Here is a 21,871-nt window from a genome sequence, read left to right on the forward strand (position 1 = left end):
ATAGTAGTTATATTCTTGTACATAGGGGCAGTATTATAGTAGTTATATTCTTGTATATAGGAGCAGTATTATATTAGTTATATTCTTGTATATAGGGGGCAGTATTATAGTAGTTATAGTCTTGTATATATGGGCAGCATTATAGTAGTAATATTCTTGTATATAGGGAGCAGTATTATAGTAGTTATATTCTTGTATATAGGGGGCAGTATTATAGTAGTTATATTCTTGTATATAGGAGCAGTATTATAGTAGTTATATTCTTGTATATAGGGGGCAGTATTATAGTAGTTATAGTCTTGTATATAGGGGCAGCATTATAGTAGTAATATTCTTGTATATAGGAGCAGTATTATAGTAGTTATATTCTTGTATATAGGGGCAGTATTATAGTAGTTATATTCTTGTATATAGGGGGCAGTATTATAGTAGCTATATTCTTGTATATAGGGGGCAGTATTATAGTAGTTATAGTCTTGTATATAGGGGCAGTATTATAGTAGTTATATTCTTGTACATAGGGGGCAGTATTATAGTAGTTATATTCTTGTATATAGGGGGCAGTATCATAGTAGTTATATTCTTGTATATAGGAGCAGTGTTGTAGTAGTTATATTCTTGTATATAGGGGGCAGTATTATAGTAGTTATATTCTTGTATATAGGAGCAGTGTTGTAGTAGTTATATTCTTTTATATAGGGGCAGTATTAGGGCATGACCACACGTGGCGGATTTCCTCCGCAACTGTCCGCATCAATGCCGCACAGAATCTGCGTTGCAGATTCTGCTGCGGATCTGCACAAAATGTGCAGTACATTGATGCGGACTAGCTGCTGCGGACTGCGGGAAAAGTGCTTCCCTTCTCCCTATCAGTGCAGGATAGAGAGAAGGGACAGCACTTTCCCTAGTGAAAGTAAACGATTTTCATACTTACCGGCCGTTGTCTTGGTGACGCGTCCCTCTTTCGGCATCCAGCCCGACCTCCCTGGATGACGCGCCAGTCCATGTGACCGCTGCAGCCTGTGCTTGGCCTGTGATTGGCTGCAGCCGTCACTTAGACTGAAACGTCATCCTGTGAGGCCGGACTGGAGACAGACGCAGGGAGTTCTCGGTAAGTATGAACTTATATGTTTTTTTACAGATACATGTATATTGAGATCGGTAGTCACTGTCCCGGGTGCAGAAACAGTTACTGCCGATCGCTTAACTCTTTCAGCACCCTGGACAGTGACTATTTACAGACGTCTCCTAGCAACGCTCCCGTCATTACGGGAGCCCCATTGACTTCTTCAGTCTGGCTGTAGACCTAGAAATACATAGGTCCAGCCAGAATGAAGAAATGTCATGGTAGTAAAACCAATACGCTCCGCAGCACACATAAGATCTGCGGACTTCATTGCGGAATTTTGACTCTCCATTGAAGTCAATGGAGAAATTCCGCCATGAGTCCGCCACTGCTCCGCAACAGACAGAGCATGCTGCGGACACCAAATTCCGCTCCGCAGCCTATGCTCCGCAGCGGAATTTTACGCCTCGTCTAAACGAACACTGCTAAATTAAAGTGTAATTCAATGGACAAACGGCACCGCTGCGGATTAACGCTGCGGAGTGTCCGCAGCGGAATTTAAGTGAAATTCCGCCACGTGTGAACCCGCCCTTATAGTAGTTATATTCTTGTATATAGGGGGCAGTATTATTGTAGTTATATTCTTGTATATAGGAGCAGTATTATAGTAGTTATACTATTGTATATGGGAGTAGTATTATAGTAGTTATATTCTTGTATATAGGGGCAGTATTATAGTAGTTATATTCTTGTATATAGGGCCAGTATTATAGTAGTTATATTCTTGTATATTGGAGCAGTATTATAGTAGTTATATTCTTGTATATAGGGTGAGGTATTATAGTAGTTATATTCTTGTATATAGGGGGCAGTATTATAGTAGTTATATTCTTGTATATAGGAGCAGTATTATAGTAGTTATATTCTTGTACATAGGGGCAGTATTATAGTAGTTATATTCTTGTATATAGGGGGCAGTATTATAGTAGTTATATTCTTGTATATAGGAGCAGTATTATATTAGTTATATTCTTGTATATAGGGGGCAGTATTATAGTAGTTATAGTCTTGTATATATGGGCAGCATTATAGTAGTAATATTCTTGTATATAGGGAGCAGTATTATAGTAGTTATATTCTTGTATATAGGGGGCAGTATTATAGTAGTTATATTCTTGTATATAGGAGCAGTATTATAGTAGTTATATTCTTGTATATAGGGGGCAGTATTATAGTAGTTATAGTCTTGTATATAGGGGCAGCATTATAGTAGTAATATTCTTGTATATAGGAGCAGTATTATAGTAGTTATATTCTTGTATATAGGAGCAGTATTATAGTAGTTATATTCTTGTATATAGGGGGCAGTATTATAGTAGTTATATTCTTGTATATAGGGGGCAGTATTATAGTAGTTATAGTCTTGTATATAGGGGCAGTATTATAGTAGTTATATTCTTGTACATAGGGGGCAGTATTATAGTAGTTATATTCTTGTATATAGGGGGCAGTATCATAGTAGTTATATTCTTGTATATAGGAGCAGTGTTGTAGTAGTTATATTCTTGTATATAGGGGGCAGTATTATAGTAGTTATATTCTTGTATATAGGAGCAGTATTATAGTAGTTATATTCTTGTATATAGGAGCAGTATTATAGTAGTTATATTCTTGTATATAGGGGGCAGTATTATAGTAGTTATATTCTTGTATATAGGAGCAGTGTTGTAGTAGTTATATTCTTGTATATAGGGGGCAGTATTATAGTAGTTATATTCTTGTATATAGGAGCAGTATTATAGTAGTTATATTCTTGTATATAGGAGCAGTGTTGTAGTAGTTATATTCTTTTATATAGGGGGCAGCACTTCAAACGCTTTTTCTAGGGGAAAGAGAGTGTGAGATCTTTGCTGTATCCTGAGACACGATGTTATAACCCATCTTCACCTTGTTTTTGAGGGATGGTTTCCACACCAGCAATGTTATTTTTTTCTTGTCTTAGGTCTTTACACTTTGTACTAATAGAAATCATTAGTTTTTAATGAATTTTTTCCTTATTTCTTACATTAGTGAAATCGAATATTACTCAAATTTATTTTATTAAAACTCACAAAGCCGCAAATTTCAGCCATATGTTATTTTCGCTCACCCACTCTTGCAGTTTATAGAAGTCTAGAATTGAGGGATAATCACTTGCAGCTTCGGGGGCTTCTCTCCAAGAGCCGTTTACTTTCTGGAGTGCTGCGCCCAAACCTCCCACAACATAGTGGAAATGAAAGGGAAGCAAAAACAAAGAATGGCGTTAAATGGAGACAGATGGCATGGGATGCCACACATCGGCGCTGGCAGCTGCTTGGCATTCCTGAGCCCCGGTGAATGTGGCTGTAGTGGTGAGTGGAGCATGAATCCACTCTATGGTGCAGCAGTGATGTTTGGACGTCAGAAGCTTTGACTCCATCAAATACCAGAATCATCACCAACTACCACCCGCCGCGGGTAACATGAACCCACTCTTATCTGTTGTATTGAGTCTTATGTACTGACATTTAACAAGTATTTGTGGATGTAGCCCCCCCCCCCCCCCCCAGGGTCATGCTGCGAGATCAGTCATTGACCCAAAGATGTCCCTATTCTGCTAATCTGTAGCAAGTCCGCTGTGATATCTGCAACGTCTGAATTACCTGTCAGATATGCAAATGTTGCTGCAGATTCGTTGCGTATTTGCCCCAAATCTGCACCAACATTTGCAGCGGAGAAATTCTGCCACGTGTGAACATGCCCTAAATATGAGCGCCGGAGGTTATGAACCGGGGAACGGCTGCTTCTTTCTAGTTATTACAACGGAGTCAATTATCATGAGAGGATTTGTTTTAAGAAAGACTTGTGTCTTGGAGTAGTATTTTACGCTTGTGCAATTTGCACCCAAATCACTAAAGTGTTGCACAATAGAAAGTGAATTTAGCGCCTCTTGTAAAACTTGCAAAAAAAAACAAAATCCAAGACTTTCCAGACAGTTTTCTGAAGAGGGCAGCAGAAGCGCAGGAAAGCTGCGTGGTTTGACTTTGATCGCTGGGTCACCTGGCTCACACTCTATATTGGTGGGAAGGAATAGAAAGGTGGCTGCAGGGGAAAGGTACCCAGGGATATTTCTGTGGGGTCACACACTGCGTGTGGACAGGAAAGAGAAAAATGTGACGTCAGGAATTGAATAACCTGCAGTCAGGAGAGATACAGGATGGCCGGGAGCTGCACCGAAGTGTCCAGGACGGAGGAGGTAACACCGGGAATATCCAGCGTTGTCACTGAGTCGTTTACCGGCAGCGTACAACTGTGTGTAAAATTGTGAGTTACAGGGGATCAGGGAGTACGTTTTTTAAAATTATTTTTACACACACCTCTGAGTTGGTAAAAAAAGTAAAATTGGCGCTTGACAACTATGGGCAGGGGTGGGGGCTGGAGGGGAATCTGGACACCTGAGTCACATAGTTTAGGTATTGTGTCTTATCTGTGGTGTCTGGGTATGTTTTCTTATTGGTTCCTCTATGTCAATTTATGCCACCTTTGTACCGAGCTGCTAACTCAGTCCAGGCAAGACATGCACACATTGCTAGACAAAAGTGAAAGTGACCAGGACAGTGAAAATTATTGAAAAAGGTGCAAATGAATGATAAATCAGACAGTCACAATAGAAAAAAATAACAAATAACGCCAGAAAAGCAGTACAAAAAGAATGATACATGACCCCCAATGTGTATACAATACATTACTTATCCTGTACTGACCTGAGTTATATCCTGTATTATATCCCAGAGCTGCACTCACTATTCTGCTGGTGGAGTCACTGTGTACATACATTACATTACTTATCCTGTACTGATCCTGAGTTATATCCTGTATTATACTCCAGAGCTGCACTCACTATTCTGCTGGTGGAGTCACTGTGTACATACATTACTTATCCTGTACTGATCCTGAGTTATATCCTGTATTATACTCCAGAGCTGCACTCACTGTTCTGCTGGTGGAGTCACTGTGTACATACATTACATTACTTATCCTGTACTGATCCTGAGTTATATCCTGTATTATACTCCAGAGCTGCACTCACTATTATGCTGGTGGAGTCACTGTGTACATACATTACATTACTTATCCTGTACTGATCCTGAGTTATATCCTGTATTATACTCCAGAGCTGCACTCACTATTCTGCTGGTGGAGTCACTGTGTACATACATTACTTATCCTGTACTGATCCTGAGTTATATCCTGTATTATACTCCAGAGCTGCACTCACTGTTCTGCTGGTGGAGTCACTGTGTACATACATTACATTACTTATCCTGTACTGATCCTGAGTTATATCCTGTATTATACTCCAGAGCTGCACTCACTATTATGCTGGTGGAGTCACTGTGTACATACATTACATTACTTATCCTGTACTGATCCTGAGTAACATCCTGTATTATATTCCAGAGCTGCACTCACTATTCTGCTGGTGGAGTCACTGTGTACATACATTACATTACTTATCCTGTACTGATCCTGAGTTACATCCTGTATTATACTCCAGAGCTGCACTCACTATTCTGCTGGTGGAGTCACTGTGTACATACATTACATTACTTATCCTGTACTGATCCTGAGTTATATCCTGTATTATACTCCAGAGCTGCACTCACTATTCTGCTGGTGGAGTCACTGTGTACATACATTACATTACTTATCCTGTACTGATCCTGAGTTATATCCTGTATTATACTCCAGAGCTGCACTCACTATTCTGCTGGTGGAGTCACTGTGTACATACATTACATTACTTATCCTGTACTGATCCTGAGTTATATCCTGTATTATACTCCAGAGCTGCACTCACTATTCTGCTGGTGGAGTCACTGTGTATATACATTACATTACTTATCCTGTACTGATCCCGAGTTACATCCTGTATTATATCCCAGAGCTGCACTCACTATTCTGCTGGTGGAGTCACTGTGTACATACATTACTTATCCTGTACTGATCCCGAGTTATATCCTGTATTATACTCCAGAGCTGCACTCACTATTCTGCTGGTGGAGTCATTGTGTACATACATTACTTATCCTGTACTGATCTTGAGTTACATCCTGTATTATACTCCAGAGCTGCACTCACTATTCTGCTGGTGAAATTACTGTGTACATACATTACATTACTTATCCTGTATTGGTCCTGAGTTATATTATTTACTATTCTACAGAGCTGCACTTTGTGATCAGCTTATTGTCAATGGACCCTTTTAGCAAATAGGGATTGTCCAAAGAGGATAACTACTTTTAGCAAAGTTAAGACCATGTATCTGTGGGTCTCTTCTTGGACTAGCCTCGGGCATGGCCCTAATGGCTGGCGAGTCCTCCTCTGGTTAGAGGGTTGTATCATTTTGTCTGGCAGACTGTTGAAATTGGCCTTAGTTTCCCTATGTTGTAAATCCCAATAAAAGATATTGAAAACAGCAGTTTTTTTAATTCCCGATTTTCCAAACCTCCGAAGAGCACTCCCCCCCCCCCCCAGCAGGTGGCTTTTTGATTCTCTTTCATTGTAACTGTCATGTCAAAATTGTTTCTTTGCGTATTCTCCAAAACCAACAATGGTGCCGCGGCTTGAAAGGGAACACAAGCCTCCTGTCATCTATCCCTGCAGATGGCTAACCACACAAGCAATGGGAACACGATTCCAGGAAACCGATCTAATAATATAATCTCATGTGGGTGAGCGTCCCGTGTAAAGTTCCACCAAACCAAATATTTGTCAAGATTTAGGATAATAACCAAAAAAGTTACCGGTTCAAAAATAGGCGAATGTGCAGAGGCTGAGGTTTCTCTTTTCTTTGGCAGAATTTAAGGAAGCCTTCTCGCTCTTTGATCGGACCCCTAACTCCGAAATGAAAATTACCTATGGACAATGTGGTGATGTACTGAGAGCGTTAGGACAGAATCCAACCAATGCTGAAGTTTTAAAAGTTCTTGGCAGACCAAAGCCCGAAGGTTCGTGAGTATTTATAATGTCCCTGATCCAGCTATGGGAAGTTTCACAAACAGAATGTGAGTCCAGAGTCAATCCAAGTTCTCTGGTCAGACAAAAGTGAAGCAAGAATTATCTCCAGTTAGTAATTACTAGTAGTCATGGCTGCCAAAATCTGACCCTGAGTCATAAAATAATGAGATCTTCAAGAAAAACCCCAAGTTTATACAAAAAGGTTTTTTTTCTAGAAAGAAAAATATCAATTCTAAGCCAGACCTGAAGGTAATCTAATTATCAGGAATCTCCATGCTTCATACCCTTTAACCGTCAATCTGTCTATAGGATGTCCTAGAATTCAATAGGTGCATTTGAACCCATTAAATAACCCCCAGGCAGCCAATCACTCACATAGACTCTATGATTAGGGCAGTTAAAGGGTTAATAACAATATCCCTGATGGTCAAGAGCAATAAACAGGGTTAAGGATGACATTCCTAGCGGTTTGGAGCAATGAACGAGTTAATGATATAATGTCTAGTGGTCTAGAGCAGTTAACAGGTGAATGATAATATCCCTGGTGTTTAGGGAAGTTACGGGGTTAATGATAATATCCCTAGTGGTCTAGAGCAAGGAACAGGTTAATGATAACATCCGTCGTGGTCTAGGGCAATGAACGGGTTAAGGATAATATTCCTGGAGGTCAAGGGCAGTGAGGGGGTTAATAATAACATCCCGGGTGGTCTAGGGCAGTGAAGGGGTTAATGATAACATCCCGGATGGTCTAGGGCAGTGTAGGGGTCAATGTAACATTCCAGGTGGTCTAGTGTAGTGTAGGGGTTAATGATAACATCTTGTGTGGTCTAGGGCAGTGAGGGGGTTAAGGGTAGTGAAGGGGTTAATGATAATATTCCGGGTGGTCTAGCGCAGTGAAGGGGTTAATGATAACATCCCTGGTGGTCTAGGTCAGTGTATGGGGTTAATGATAACATCCCGGGTGGTCTAGGGCAGTAAAGGGGTTAATGATAACATCCCGGGTGGTCTAGGGCAGTGAAGGGGTCAACCCTGGTAATTACTTGAACTGAAGGCTGCAGGACTTTCTTGCTCCTCCATCGATGACTGTAACGATACAACGCACCATCAGCTATCAGCCAATCACAGAGCAGCTCAGACAGACCACGAGGGATGTTAACATTAACCCCTTTTACTACCGTAGACCACCATAAAGTCCACCAGTGCCCCTCAGGGTGCAGCCTTAGATTCATTTAGCTTGGCTTCAAGAATGAAGAAAGAATTGATAATTGAGGTAGTTGCTGTGGGATATAAGGGTCACTTACTTACCGATCCTTTACAATGTTATTCACAGAACTTCACACAAAACTGATGGATTTTGACACCTTCCTGCCAATGTTACAACATGTATCCAAGTCTAAGGAGAAGGGCACCTATGAGGACTTTGTAGAGGGTCTCCGAGTCTTTGACAAGGAAGGCAATGGCACCGTCATGGGTGCAGAAATACGCCACGTATTGGCTACTTTAGGTGAATATAAAAATGTTATCTTTCTTATTAATATATTATTTTCTCATAATGTCTATCAATGTCTCAGAACTCCGGACTTACAAGCATCAAGTTATAAAAAAAAAAATCTAAATATCTTTGATGATTAGGGGAACGGATGACAGAAGAAGAAGTCGACAGATTGATGTCTGGGCAGGAAGATGCCAACGGTTGCATCAATTATGAAGGTATTTAATGAGAATTCCAGACTACATTAACACCACATTTATGAAACCCTTGCATACGAATATGTGAAGAAAAGTGGGCAGGGCTTGAGAGTTATGTCAATCCACATTTTTAAAAAAGTGGCTGAAAACAATGCCAGGACTGACATGGTGTTTTCAGCCCAAGTTAGATTCATCAACAAGGCATTCACCCTGTTGAGGAATCTAGCAGGCGTTACATGGAGAAGAGATACTGGTGCAATTCTCCCACGGTGCGCCAGTATTAAATCCCATTGAGTTTAGATCTTCCTTTATAGGCTTATTATATGCAGCCATACAACATCATAATGTATCATGTGTCAGAATAGACATATGATTACACAGGCCTCAATGCCCGTACCCATGGCAGTTCCCATACAATGATATCTGGTAAACAGTCATGTCCCAATCTCATGCAGTTAGAGTAATGAACGTAGTGACCTGTCCTCGTTTATTTCATAGATTTGCCTATATCAGCCAACACTTTAGAAACTTTCAACTGGACTATATAAAAGAACAGACATAAGTTGATACTGGGATCACTGAACCCATCACGGTTCCTTGAGCCTCATCAAACTATTCTAATATATAATTATAATATAATACAGAATTGGTATGACTCCTTATTTTCTAATTATAGACATATTAGAAGACCATATGTATGGGGGTACTTGAGCTGGGGCCACTACCCGTACCTAAAACAAAAGTATCTGCAGCATGTTGTAGGGGATCCAAACCCTTTGGCCCTTTTCTACAAATTTCCTAAACAAGAAAAAAAGCTTTTAAGATAAAAAAAACCCATACCATTCAATGGATTATATCAATGATTTCTAAAGTTACCTGCATTGTAGTTTCTTACAAATGTAGCAGAGCCCAATTTGTCCTTGAATTGTCTGTTTTGTGCACTGTGATATCTTAATAGATTTACCTGCAATGCAATGGAGAACCACAGATAACACATTGTCATACTATAGTTGAGTTGCATCAAATAAAAATCTCAGCTCTGCTATGTCTTTTTGATACCATTTTGAGAAGTCTGTATGAGTTTGTCAGTTACTGTCTCCAACACAAAAATAAATATGAAAGCTGCAAGACGCAGTAATCTGATTTTGGTACTTTGCCGGTCTGTATAAGACAGAAGCTCCTCATGATTGTCAGTAAGGTCACCCATTTCCTGCATCTTCAGTAAAGGCAAAGTAGTCGCCAACACGAGCGGGTAGAAATGACCGTCATTCACTTGTTGCAGGGAAATAAAATCCCCTTCTGGAGCCAATGCCGGGTCACAGGGTGGCCGCCGGGGCACCACATTGGCCGCAATGTAATATTTTCCAGAGTAAAAAGTTCAAGGCTAGAGTGTATTCAGTTATCGGACATAATTCTGATCCAACAACAATAACAGAGACAACGTCATTAACAAAGGGAAAAAAATCTCATTACTAAAAAAGAAGAAACAAAAAAAATCTTCCCTTCAGGCCCTGGAAACTTCTCATGTTTGGTACTTGGACTTTTTCTGACATTTTCATTAGGAATATTGGCAAAAACATAAGCAGCGAGATTCATGTAATAAAAGCTGGTCGTAATGTAACAGGAGGGGGATAATATTAGTCACTGACTGAAAGTGGGCGGGACTTGCATAGCTTCATGAACGGAGCTAGCAAAATATATAGTAATATAGCTCTATATGGGGTGTTACATAGGATTGCAGGGAGCCTCTACTGCATTATCTGTACTCAGAGAGTTATCACTGTGTGTTATCTGTGGTGTTACATAGGACTGCAGGTAACATATACTACATTATCTGTAATCAGAGAGTTATCACTGTGTTATCTGTGGTGTTACATAGGACTGCAGGTAACATCTACTACATTATCTGTACTCAGATAGTTATCACTGTGTTATCTGTGGTGTTACATAGGACTGCAGGGAACATCTACTACATTATCTGTACTCAGAGAGTTATCACTGTGTTATCTGTGGTGTTACATAGGACTGCAGGTAACATCTACTACATTATCTGTACTCAGAGAGTTATCACTGTGTTATCGGTGGTGTTACGTAGGACTGCAGGTAACACTACTACATTATCTGTAATCAGAGAATTATCACTGTGTTATCTGTGGTGTTACATAGGACTGCAGGTAACACTACTACATTATCTGTACTCAGAGAGTTGTCACTGTGTTATCGGTGGTGTTACATAGGACTGCAGTTAACATCTACTACATTATCTGTACTCAGAGATTTATCACAGTGTTGTCTGTGGTGTTACATAGGACTGCAGGTAACATCTACTACATTATCTGAACTCAGAGAGTTATCACTGTGTTATCTGTGGTGTTACATAGGACTGCAGGTAACATCTACTACATTATCTGAACTCAGAGAGTTATCACTGTGTTATCTGTGGTGTTACATAGGACTGCAGGTAACATCTACTACATTATCTGTACTCAGAGAGCTATCACTGTGTTATCTGTGGTGTTACATAGGACTGCAGGTAATCATATTTGATCTGTAAACTGCAGCTGACCTAAGCAGTCACAGTCTCTTATTAATATGTTTCTTCTTGTTTCTCTTCTGCAGCCTTTGTGAAGCACATCATGGCGAGCTGAGCAGGTATGACCCCCCCCCCCTCCACAGGAGCAGTGTGACTCCTCCCACATCAGCAGTGTGGCTCCTCCCACATCAGCAGTGTGGCTCCTCCCACATCAGCAGTGTGGCTCCTCCCATTATGGCTTCATATCACCTTCTGCTGACATTTTATCTTATTTCTTCAGCCTTTTTCTCTCGTCCATTGATTGTTTGTTTCTTTGTTGCAGAAACTTCCAAGTATCCTTCTCCGTCGTCCCGTCAGACGAGGCTCCGCTGTATCCAGGCTGGAGTCCCCCCCCCCCCGCCGATAGTTCATGGCAGAGAAGACCCCAACAGTCCCATAATCTCCTGCAGTAACAAAGGGAAGAAAACCCATAAATAACAGCAGATTTTCTTATCGTCCTCCGGTGGAATCCCACGCAGCACGACTCTTGTCTCTAAATTAAAAAATTCCCAATAAATAAGTTTTTGTCTTCTGTAAAGTTGATTAAATGTTGTTTTGTAGTTATATCTGTTCCTGGGAAAGATGGGTGATGATCGGAGATGAGTGCATTTCCCAAAATTATTTTCGGGTCCGATCCGATACGGTCTGAATAAATTCACAGTGAATCTTGTGCTCTGATTGCCCTGAAATATCGTGTCTGACTCCCTGACGTCCTGTATGACCGGATCCAACCCCTCGGCCAGACAGCGACATATATGGGTGGTGGGAGGGATGACCGCAATGCATTTTGAAAAGGCTGCCTGCAAAACACATTGGGCGATCATGTAATTAATTTTTTCCGCGATTTGTGCGCCACGAACCCCAAAACTGGGGAAATTCAGACCAAATTTGATTCCTTTAGAATTGATCCGCTGATCTCCAGTGATGCTTATCATGGCTGCCATTACAGCTCCCACAAGGGTTGTCACGCAGCTTTCACGGAACCCTGAGGAGGTAGTGGTTGCTCTGGGGTCCCGGTGCCTGATTGGGGCCCAGAAGTTTCTCTGCCACCAAAGACAACAGTATTATAAATTGCCCATGGTAGTTGAGGGGGATCGGGTGCAGATATATCAGTGGGGCCCAGGGAGGGTTGACCTTATTCCGTAGATGCTCCCACCACCATCCGGTTCCCTTTGGTTGATTTCACCTGGTTCGGACATGAGGTTATATGATCGTCTCATGGATCAGGGTGATGCAACAGATTGGGCTGGGATGGTGAAAAATGATAAATTCTTGAATTTTTCTTAATAGGATTTGAAATAAACGCTGCAATCTGCGCTATTCTCCGCTTATGGGGGCTGCAGAGCCGGAATCGCCACAGTCACTAATCCTACACATGTCCCTATTACAATGTGACAAATCAAACAGCCCAATCCAGCCAACATAATGGAGGACGGGAGTGTAGCCTAAAACGGTGCCCCCTTCTGGTGCATACATATGGCTTATGATAAACGAGTCTGGAGTGTCGTCTTCTAGATCTCCACACCCAGTGGCGGGTTTGGTTATTTGGAGACGTCCACCCACAAAAAGGAATATGCAAATCAGGTGTGCGCTGTCATCTACCTATAGTGGGAATTATCCAGATATGTGACCTGTTCCTGGCTCACGGCTCAGTAAGCAGATGAAACGTGCCATGTCAGTGAATGGGGACTGATGAATTCACACGGAGGCATTTATTACTCCTGCAGGTTTTCTTTACTCCACATCGCGCTGTCACGGCCGGATTTGTGACTTTCACATCATAAAAAGGGAAAAATGCAACAATGAAAACATGTACAGTAAAGTTTGTGTTTTGTTCATAAGGTTTTTCGTTTTCCAAAAATTACCCAGACAGTGCTCAAAAAATACCAGAACACAATGCTGAGAACAATACTGTCCTACAAATACTGCCATACAGTGACCAGATAAAACCCCAAAACCGCACTAAAATTATGCCGTGATGCAGTTCCCATTTAGTACCACAATTAGAGATGAGCGAACCGGGACAACCGAACCCGGTTTCGGTCCGAACTTCCGGTAAAGTTCGGTTCGCAGCGAATCCGAACTTCACCGGGTTCGGCCGAACCCGTTTTGACCGAACCCGGTCAAAAACATTATACAAATCGGCAGCCACTTATCTCTATCAATCACTGATAGAGAAAAGAGGCTGCTGATTAAAAATAAAATAAAAAGCATTTCATACGTACCCGGTCGTTGTCTTGTTGACGAGTCCCTCTTCTTCCTCCAGTCCGACCTTTTCTGACGCGGCAGCCTGTGATTGGCTGCAGAGGCCTCGGCAGCCTGTGATTGGCTGCAGAGGCCGCGGCAGCCTGTGATTGGCTGCAGCGCTCACAAGGCTGCATCGTCATCAAGGAATGTCGGGCCGGATGTCGAGAGGGACGCGTCACCAAGGCAACGGCCAGGAGACCGGACTGGAGGAAGCAGGGAGTTCCCGGTAAGTATGAATGTCTTTTTTTTTACAGGTACTGTGATCGGTAGTCACTGTCCAGGGTACTGAAACAGTTACTGCCGATCAGTTAACTCTTTCAGCACCCTGAACAGTGACTATTTAGTGTATGTGCACACACACTAATTACGTCCGTAATTGACGGACGTATTTCGGCCGCAAGTACCGGACCGAACACACTGCAGGGAGCCGGGCTCCTAGCATCATAGTTATGTACGATGCTAGGAGTCCCTGCCTCTCTGCAGGACATCTGTCCCGTACTGTAATCATGTTTTCAGTACGGGACAGTAGTTCCACGGAGAGGCAGGGACTCCTAGCATCGTATATAACTATGATGCTAGGAGCCCGGCTCCCTGCACTGTGTTCGGTCCGGTACTTGCGGCCGAAATACGTCCGTCAATTACGGACGTAATTAGTGTGTGTGCACATACCCTTACTGACGTCGCCTAGCAACGCTGCCGTAATGACGGGTGCACACATGTAGCCACCCGTCATTACGGGGCCTCATGCACACGACCATAAAAACACCCGTTATCACGGGTCGTAATTACGACCCGAAATAGCGGGCCCATAGACTTCTGTTAGCCACGGGTACCTTCCCGTTTTCTCACGGGAAGGTGCCCGTGCCGTTAAAAAGATAGAACATGTTCTATTTTTTTATTTTACGGGCCGTGCTCGTAATTACGACTCGTAACTACGAGCACGTCCGGCCGGCCGCTTTTGCGAACCATGCTGTCATTATAATTATAGCAGCACGGCCCGTAAAATAGAAAAATAGAACATGTTCTATTTTTTTAACGGCACGGGCACCTTCCCGTGAGAATACGGAAAGGTACCCGTGGGTAACAGAAGTCTATGAGCCCGTTATTTTATTGCGGGTCGTAATTGCGACCCGCAATAACGGGTGTTTTTACGGTCGTGTGCATAATGGGAGCACGGCTCGGAAAAACGAACGGCTGCCCGTGCTCATCTCCTGAAATAATCTGTGCTGCCTTAAACTCTGTGGACAGGTCAGGATCCTGTTTCTTTTAAATGCTGCTAGGGAACCCGCTCGATCCACTATATAAGGCTGCGCTACAGTGCAGCATTTAAAAGAAACAGGATCCTGACCTGTCCACAGAGTTTAAGGCAGCACAGAGTATTTCAGGAGATGAGCGTGCAGATTCAGTGCTGCTGTGAACTCTGCTCTTACCATTACGTAGCTCTCAGTCTGTTATCTCTCCTCCACTCCTGTCCTCAAGAACACCTTCACATGATTGGCAAGTCACCACGTAATGGTAAGAGCAGAGTTCACAGCAGCACAGAGTATTTCAGGAGATGAGCGTGCGGATCTTGTGCGTGGTGGTGACTTGCCAATCATGTGAACGTGTTATAGAGGACAGGAGTGGAGGAGATGTAACAGACTGAGCTACGTAATGGTAAGAACAGAGTTCACAGCAGCACAGAGTATTTCAGGAGAGGAGCGTGCAGATTCAGTGCTGCTGTGAACTCTGCTCTTACCATTACGTAGCTCAGTCTGTTACCTCTCCTCCACTCCTGTCCTCAATAACACCTTCACATGATTGGCAAGTCACCACCCCGCACAAGATCCGCACGCTCATCTCCTGAAATACTCTGTGCTGCTGTGAACTCTGCTCTTACCATTACGTGGTGACTTGCCAATCATGTGAAGGTGTTCTGGAGGACAGGAGTGGAGGAGAGGTAACAGACTGAGAGCTACGTAATGGTAAGAGCAGAGTTCGCAGCAGCACTGAATCTGCACGCTCATCTCCTGAAATACTCTGTGCTGCCTTAAACTCTATGGACAGGTCAGGATCCTGTTTCTTTTAAATGCTGCACTGTAGCGCAGCCTTATATAGTGGATCGAGCGGGTTCCCCAGCAGCATTTAAAAGAAACCGTGTTTGTGTATGTATGTGTTTGTGTATATATGTGTGTTTGGGTATGTGACTTTGTCTGTTTTTGTTTTTATATGTGTGTGTGTATATATGGGTGTGTTTGTGTATATGTGTTTTGTGTATATGTTTGTGTATATATGGGTGTATTTGTGTATATGTTTGTGTGTAGATGTTTGTGTGTGTTTTTGTATATGTGTATATGTGTGTATATGGGTGTGTGTTTGTGTGTATATATGGGTGTGTTTGTGTATATGTGTTTGTGTATATGTGTGTTTGGGTATGTGTGTTTTTGTTTGTATATGTGTTTGTGTATATGTGTTCGTGTATGTGTGTATAACTGTGTGTGTGTGTGTTTGGATATGTGTGTTTTTGTTTGTATATGTGTGAGTTCGTGTATATGTGTGTGTTTGTCTGTTTATGTGTGTGTGTGTATATCTTGTTGTGTTTGTGTATATATGTGTGTGTCTGTGTATGGTTGTTTGTTTGTGTGTGCGTGTATATATGTGTGTAGGTGAGTAGAAGTATTGGTATTGTTCACATTGATAACTGTTTTTTTATGTTGTTGCAGATTTTGATGTACCGATTGGACTACATCTTCGATTCGTTGGACTACTGTGTAGATCTGCGTTTTTTCAAATTTTAATAAAATGGTTAACGAGGGTTTTGTTGGGGATTTCTTATTTCAATAAAAAAGAATTGTCTTTGTGTTTTTTTTTCAAACTTTATTAGTGCCTAGATAATGTCAGTTGGCTGATTGACAGCGTCCATTATTAAGGCGGTACTTAGTGTTAGCCGGTGCAGAGGCTAGCACTAACCACCCATTATTACCCCGGTACCCACCACCACCAGGGGTGCCGGGAAGAGCTTGGTACGATCCAGTACCCGACCATCTGTTGTGATGGTCGGGTACTGGGGCGGCCGTAGGCTGGTATTATGAGGCTGGGAAGGGCCAAAATCAGTGGACCTTCCCACCCTTGTAATGCTAGGCTGCTGCTGCTGTGTTGTATCGGGCTGGTTATAAAAATGGGGGGGACCCCCACGTCGTTTTTTTTTGGAATTTAACAAATTTAGCAATAGACGGGTCCCCCACATTTTTAATAACCAGCCATATACAAGGCCGCAGCAGTCTGGCATTACATGGGTGGGAAGGGCCACTGGTTTTGTCCATTCCCAGGCTAATAACACTGTTGTATGTGGCTGGTTATGATAAATTGGGTGGAACCCCATGTCTTTTTTAAAAAAAAAATGTAAATAAATAAATAATTTAAAAAAATGACGTGGGGTCCCCCCCACTTTTATAACCAGCCCGATACAACACAGCAGCAGCAGCCTAGCATTACAAGGGTGGGAAGGTCCACTGATTTTGGCCCTTCCCAGCCTCATAATACCAGCCTGCGGCCGCCCCAGGGCCCGACCATCACAACAGATGGTCGGGTACTGGATCGTACCTGGCTCTTCCCGGCACCCCTGGTGGTTTTGGGTACCGGGGTAATAATGGTGGTTAGTGTTAGCCTCTGCACCGGCTAACACTAAGCCTCGCCTTAGTAATGGATGTTGTCACTCAGACAGCGGCCATTACTAAAGTGATAGTAATAAAATTTGAAAAGACAAAGATATAGATAAAATATTTTATTGAAATAAAGCACCCCCAACACAACCCTCATTAACCATTTTATTGTAGAAAAAAAACCGTCATCGAAGTAGTCCTCGAAACCGACGTAGTCCAAACACCAAACCTGTAAAAAAAAAAAATAATGAAATAAAACATGTCGTAGGCTTAGATTCAGTTTAATGTGTGATACTGACTGTTATACCATGTATAGAAGCCTGCCGTGAAGTTGACTTAGATACAGGGCGCCAGCAGACAGTATCATACATGGCCATACATACATATATACAAATATACATACATATATACAAACATACATACATATATACAAGCATGCACATATATACATGCAAATATACATACATGCAAACATACACACATATATACATGCAAACTATCATACATACATGCATACACACACACATGAAAACATACATACATACAAACAAACATGCAAAGATACATACATACATATATACAAGCATGCACAAATATACATGCAAACATAAATACATGCAAACATAATTACATACATGCACATATATATAAACATACATACATGCAAACATACATGCAAAAATAAAAACATGCAAACATACATACATGCACATATATACATACATACATGACAACATACATACAAACATACATGACAACATACATACATGACAACATACATACATGCAAACATACATACACACACACATGCAAACATATATACATGCAAATATACATACAAACATGCACATGTATACATACATGCCAACATACATGCAAACATACATGCACATATATACATACATGACAACATACATACATGCAAATATACATACATACACACATGCACATATATACATACATGCCAACATACATGCACATATATACATACATGACAACATACATACATACATACATACATACATGACAACATACATACATATATATACACACATGCAAATATACATACAAACATGCATACATACATGCAAACATACATTCATGCAAACATACATGCAAACATACATACATACAAATATACATACACACATGCACATATATACATACATGACAACATACATACATGACAACATACATGCAAAAATACATACATGCAAATATACATACAAACATGCACATATATACATACATGCCAACATACATGCAAACATACATGCACAGATATACATACATACATACATGCCAACATACATACATGCCAAAAAATAATAATAATACGTTCATACTTACTTTCCTCCTGTCCGGCCTCCAGCGATGACGTTTCATTCATGTCGCCGCTGCAGCCTGTGATTGGCTGCAGAGGCGGTCACGTGGGATGAAGCGTCATCCTGACGTGCGTGACCGCCACTACAGCCTGTGATTGGCTGCAGCGGCGAAAGGGATGAAACGTCATCGCTGGAGGCCGGACAGGAGGAAAGTAAGTACGAACGTATAATTTTTATTTTTTTATTACATTTAAATGGTATTTTCCGCGCGCCGAGCATGTACTGTGAAGGTTGCTGAAAGAGTTAGTGCAGCCCATTAACTCTATCAGCACCCTGGACAGTAGCATGCTCGGCGCACGGAAGTGACAGGTTCGGTCAGAACTAGTTCGGTCCGAACCGAACTTTTTTGTGAAATTCGGCGAACTAGCCGAACCGAACTTTTGATAAGTTCGCTCATCTCTAACCACAATACAGTGCCCATATAATACCACCACACAGTGCCCAAATAATACCACAATACAGTGCCCAAATAATACTGCAATACACTACCCATATAATACCACCATAAAGTGCTCAAATAATACCACCATACACTGCTCATATAATACCACCATGCACTGCTCACATAATACCACCATACACAGCTCATATAATACCACCATACACTGCTCATATAATATTACCATACACAGCTCATATAACACCACCATACACAGCTCATATAATACCCCCATACACTGCTCATATAATACCACCATACACAGCTCATATAATACCACCATACACTGCTCACATAATACCATCATACACAGCTCATATAACACCACCATACACAGCTCATATAATACCACCATACACTGCTCACATACCACCATACACAGCTCATATAATACCACCATAGACTGCTCATATTATACCACCATACACAGCTCATATACCACCATACACAGCTCATATAATACCACCATACACAGCTCATATAATACCATCATACACAGCTCATATAATACCATCATACACTGCTCATATAATACCACTATACACAGCTCATATAATACCACCATACACAGCTCATATAATACCACCATACACAGCTCATATAATACCACCATACACAGCTCATATAATACCATCATACACAGCTCATATATTACCACCATACACACCTCATATAATACCACCATACACAGCTCATATAATAACACTATACACAGCTCATATAATACCATCATACACAGCTCATATAATACCACCATACACTGCTCATATAATACCACCATACACAGCTCATATAATACCACCATACACAGCTCATATAATACCACCATACACGGCTCATATAATACCACCATACACGGCTCATATACTACCACCATACACGGCTCATATAATACCATCATACACGGCTCATATACTACCACCATACACGGCTCATATAATACCACCATACACAGCTCATATAATACCACCATACACAGCTCATATAATACCACCATACACAGCTCATATAATACCACCATACACTGCTCATATAATACCACCATACACAGCTCATATAATACCACCATACACAGCTCATATAATACCACCATACACGGCTCATATAATACCACCATACACTGCTCATATAATACCACCATACACAGCTCATATAATACCACCATACACTGCTCATATAATACCACCATACAGTGCTCATATAATACCACCATACACAGCTCATATAATACCACCATACACAGCTCATATAATACCACCATACACGGCTCATATAATACCACCATACACAGCTCATATAATACCACCATACACTGCTCATATAATACCACCATACAGTGCTCATATAATACCACCATACACTGTTCATATAATACCACCATACACAGCTCATATAATACCACCATACACAGCTCATATATTACCACCATACACACCTCATATAATACCACCATACACAGCTCATATAATAACACTATACACAGCTCATATAATACCATCATACACAGCTCATATAATACCACCATACACTGCTCATATAATACCACCATACACAGCTCATATAATACCACCATACACAGCTCATATAATACCACCATACACGGCTCATATAATACCACCATACACTGCTCATATAATACCACCATACACAGCTCATATAATACCACCATACACAGCTCATATAATACCACCATACACGGCTCATATAATACCCCCATACACTGCTCATATAATACCACCATACACAGCTCATATAATACCACCATACACTGCTCACATAATACCATCATACACAGCTCATATAACACCACCATACACAGCTCATATAATACCACCATACACTGCTCACATACCACCATACACAGCTCATATAATACCACCATAGACTGCTCATATTATACCACCATACACAGCTCATATACCACCATACACAGCTCATATAATACCACCATACACAGCTCATATAATACCATCATACACAGCTCATATAATACCATCATACACTGCTCATATAATACCACTATACACAGCTCATATAATACCACCATACACAGCTCATATAATACCACCATACACAGCTCATATAATACCACCATACACAGCTCATATAATACCATCATACACAGCTCATATATTACCACCATACACACCTCATATAATACCACCATACACAGCTCATATAATAACACTATACACAGCTCATATAATACCATCATACACAGCTCATATAATACCACCATACACTGCTCATATAATACCACCATACACAGCTCATATAATACCACCATACACAGCTCATATAATACCACCATACACGGCTCATATAATACCACCATACACGGCTCATATACTACCACCATACACGGCTCATATAATACCATCATACACGGCTCATATACTACCACCATACACGGCTCATATAATACCACCATACACAGCTCATATAATACCACCATACACAGCTCATATAATACCACCATACACAGCTCATATAATACCACCATACACTGCTCATATAATACCACCATACACAGCTCATATAATACCACCATACACAGCTCATATAATACCACCATACACGGCTCATATAATACCACCATACACTGCTCATATAATACCACCATACACAGCTCATATAATACCACCATACACTGCTCATATAATACCACCATACAGTGCTCATATAATACCACCATACACAGCTCATATAATACCACCATACACAGCTCATATAATACCACCATACACGGCTCATATAATACCACCATACACAGCTCATATAATACCACCATAC

General features: G+C 41.2%; 1 protein-coding gene across 1 annotated transcript; it reads left to right on the top strand.

Annotated features, from left to right (window-relative positions):
* The first annotated feature begins 4,176 nt into the window (after positions 1-4,176).
* Positions 4,177-11,874, top strand: LOC142703539 (myosin light chain 3). Its single transcript, XM_075848234.1, has 6 exons — positions 4,177-4,408; positions 6,946-7,095; positions 8,436-8,609; positions 8,738-8,815; positions 11,414-11,446; positions 11,650-11,874. The coding sequence occupies exons 2-5, from the start codon at positions 6,993-6,995 to the stop codon at positions 11,440-11,442; spliced, it is 384 nt and encodes a 127-aa protein (XP_075704349.1). The 5' UTR covers positions 4,177-4,408; positions 6,946-6,992; the 3' UTR covers positions 11,443-11,446; positions 11,650-11,874.
* Positions 11,875-21,871: the final 9,997 nt, after the last annotated feature.

This window comes from Rhinoderma darwinii, unplaced genomic scaffold, assembly GCF_050947455.1.
Source record: "Rhinoderma darwinii isolate aRhiDar2 unplaced genomic scaffold, aRhiDar2.hap1 Scaffold_2763, whole genome shotgun sequence".
Classification (NCBI taxonomy): domain Eukaryota; kingdom Metazoa; phylum Chordata; class Amphibia; order Anura; family Rhinodermatidae; genus Rhinoderma; species Rhinoderma darwinii.

Coding starts and splice junctions, on each gene's coding strand:
- LOC142703539 (XM_075848234.1), top strand. CDS start 6,993: ATGAAAATTACCTATGGACAATGTGGTGATGTACTGAGAGCGTTAGGA. Junction 7,096..8,435: donor TGGCAGACCAAAGCCCGAAG/GTTCGTGAGTAT, acceptor TGTTATTCACAG/AACTTCACACAAAACTGATG. Junction 8,610..8,737: donor CCACGTATTGGCTACTTTAG/GTGAATATAAAA, acceptor TTTGATGATTAG/GGGAACGGATGACAGAAGAA.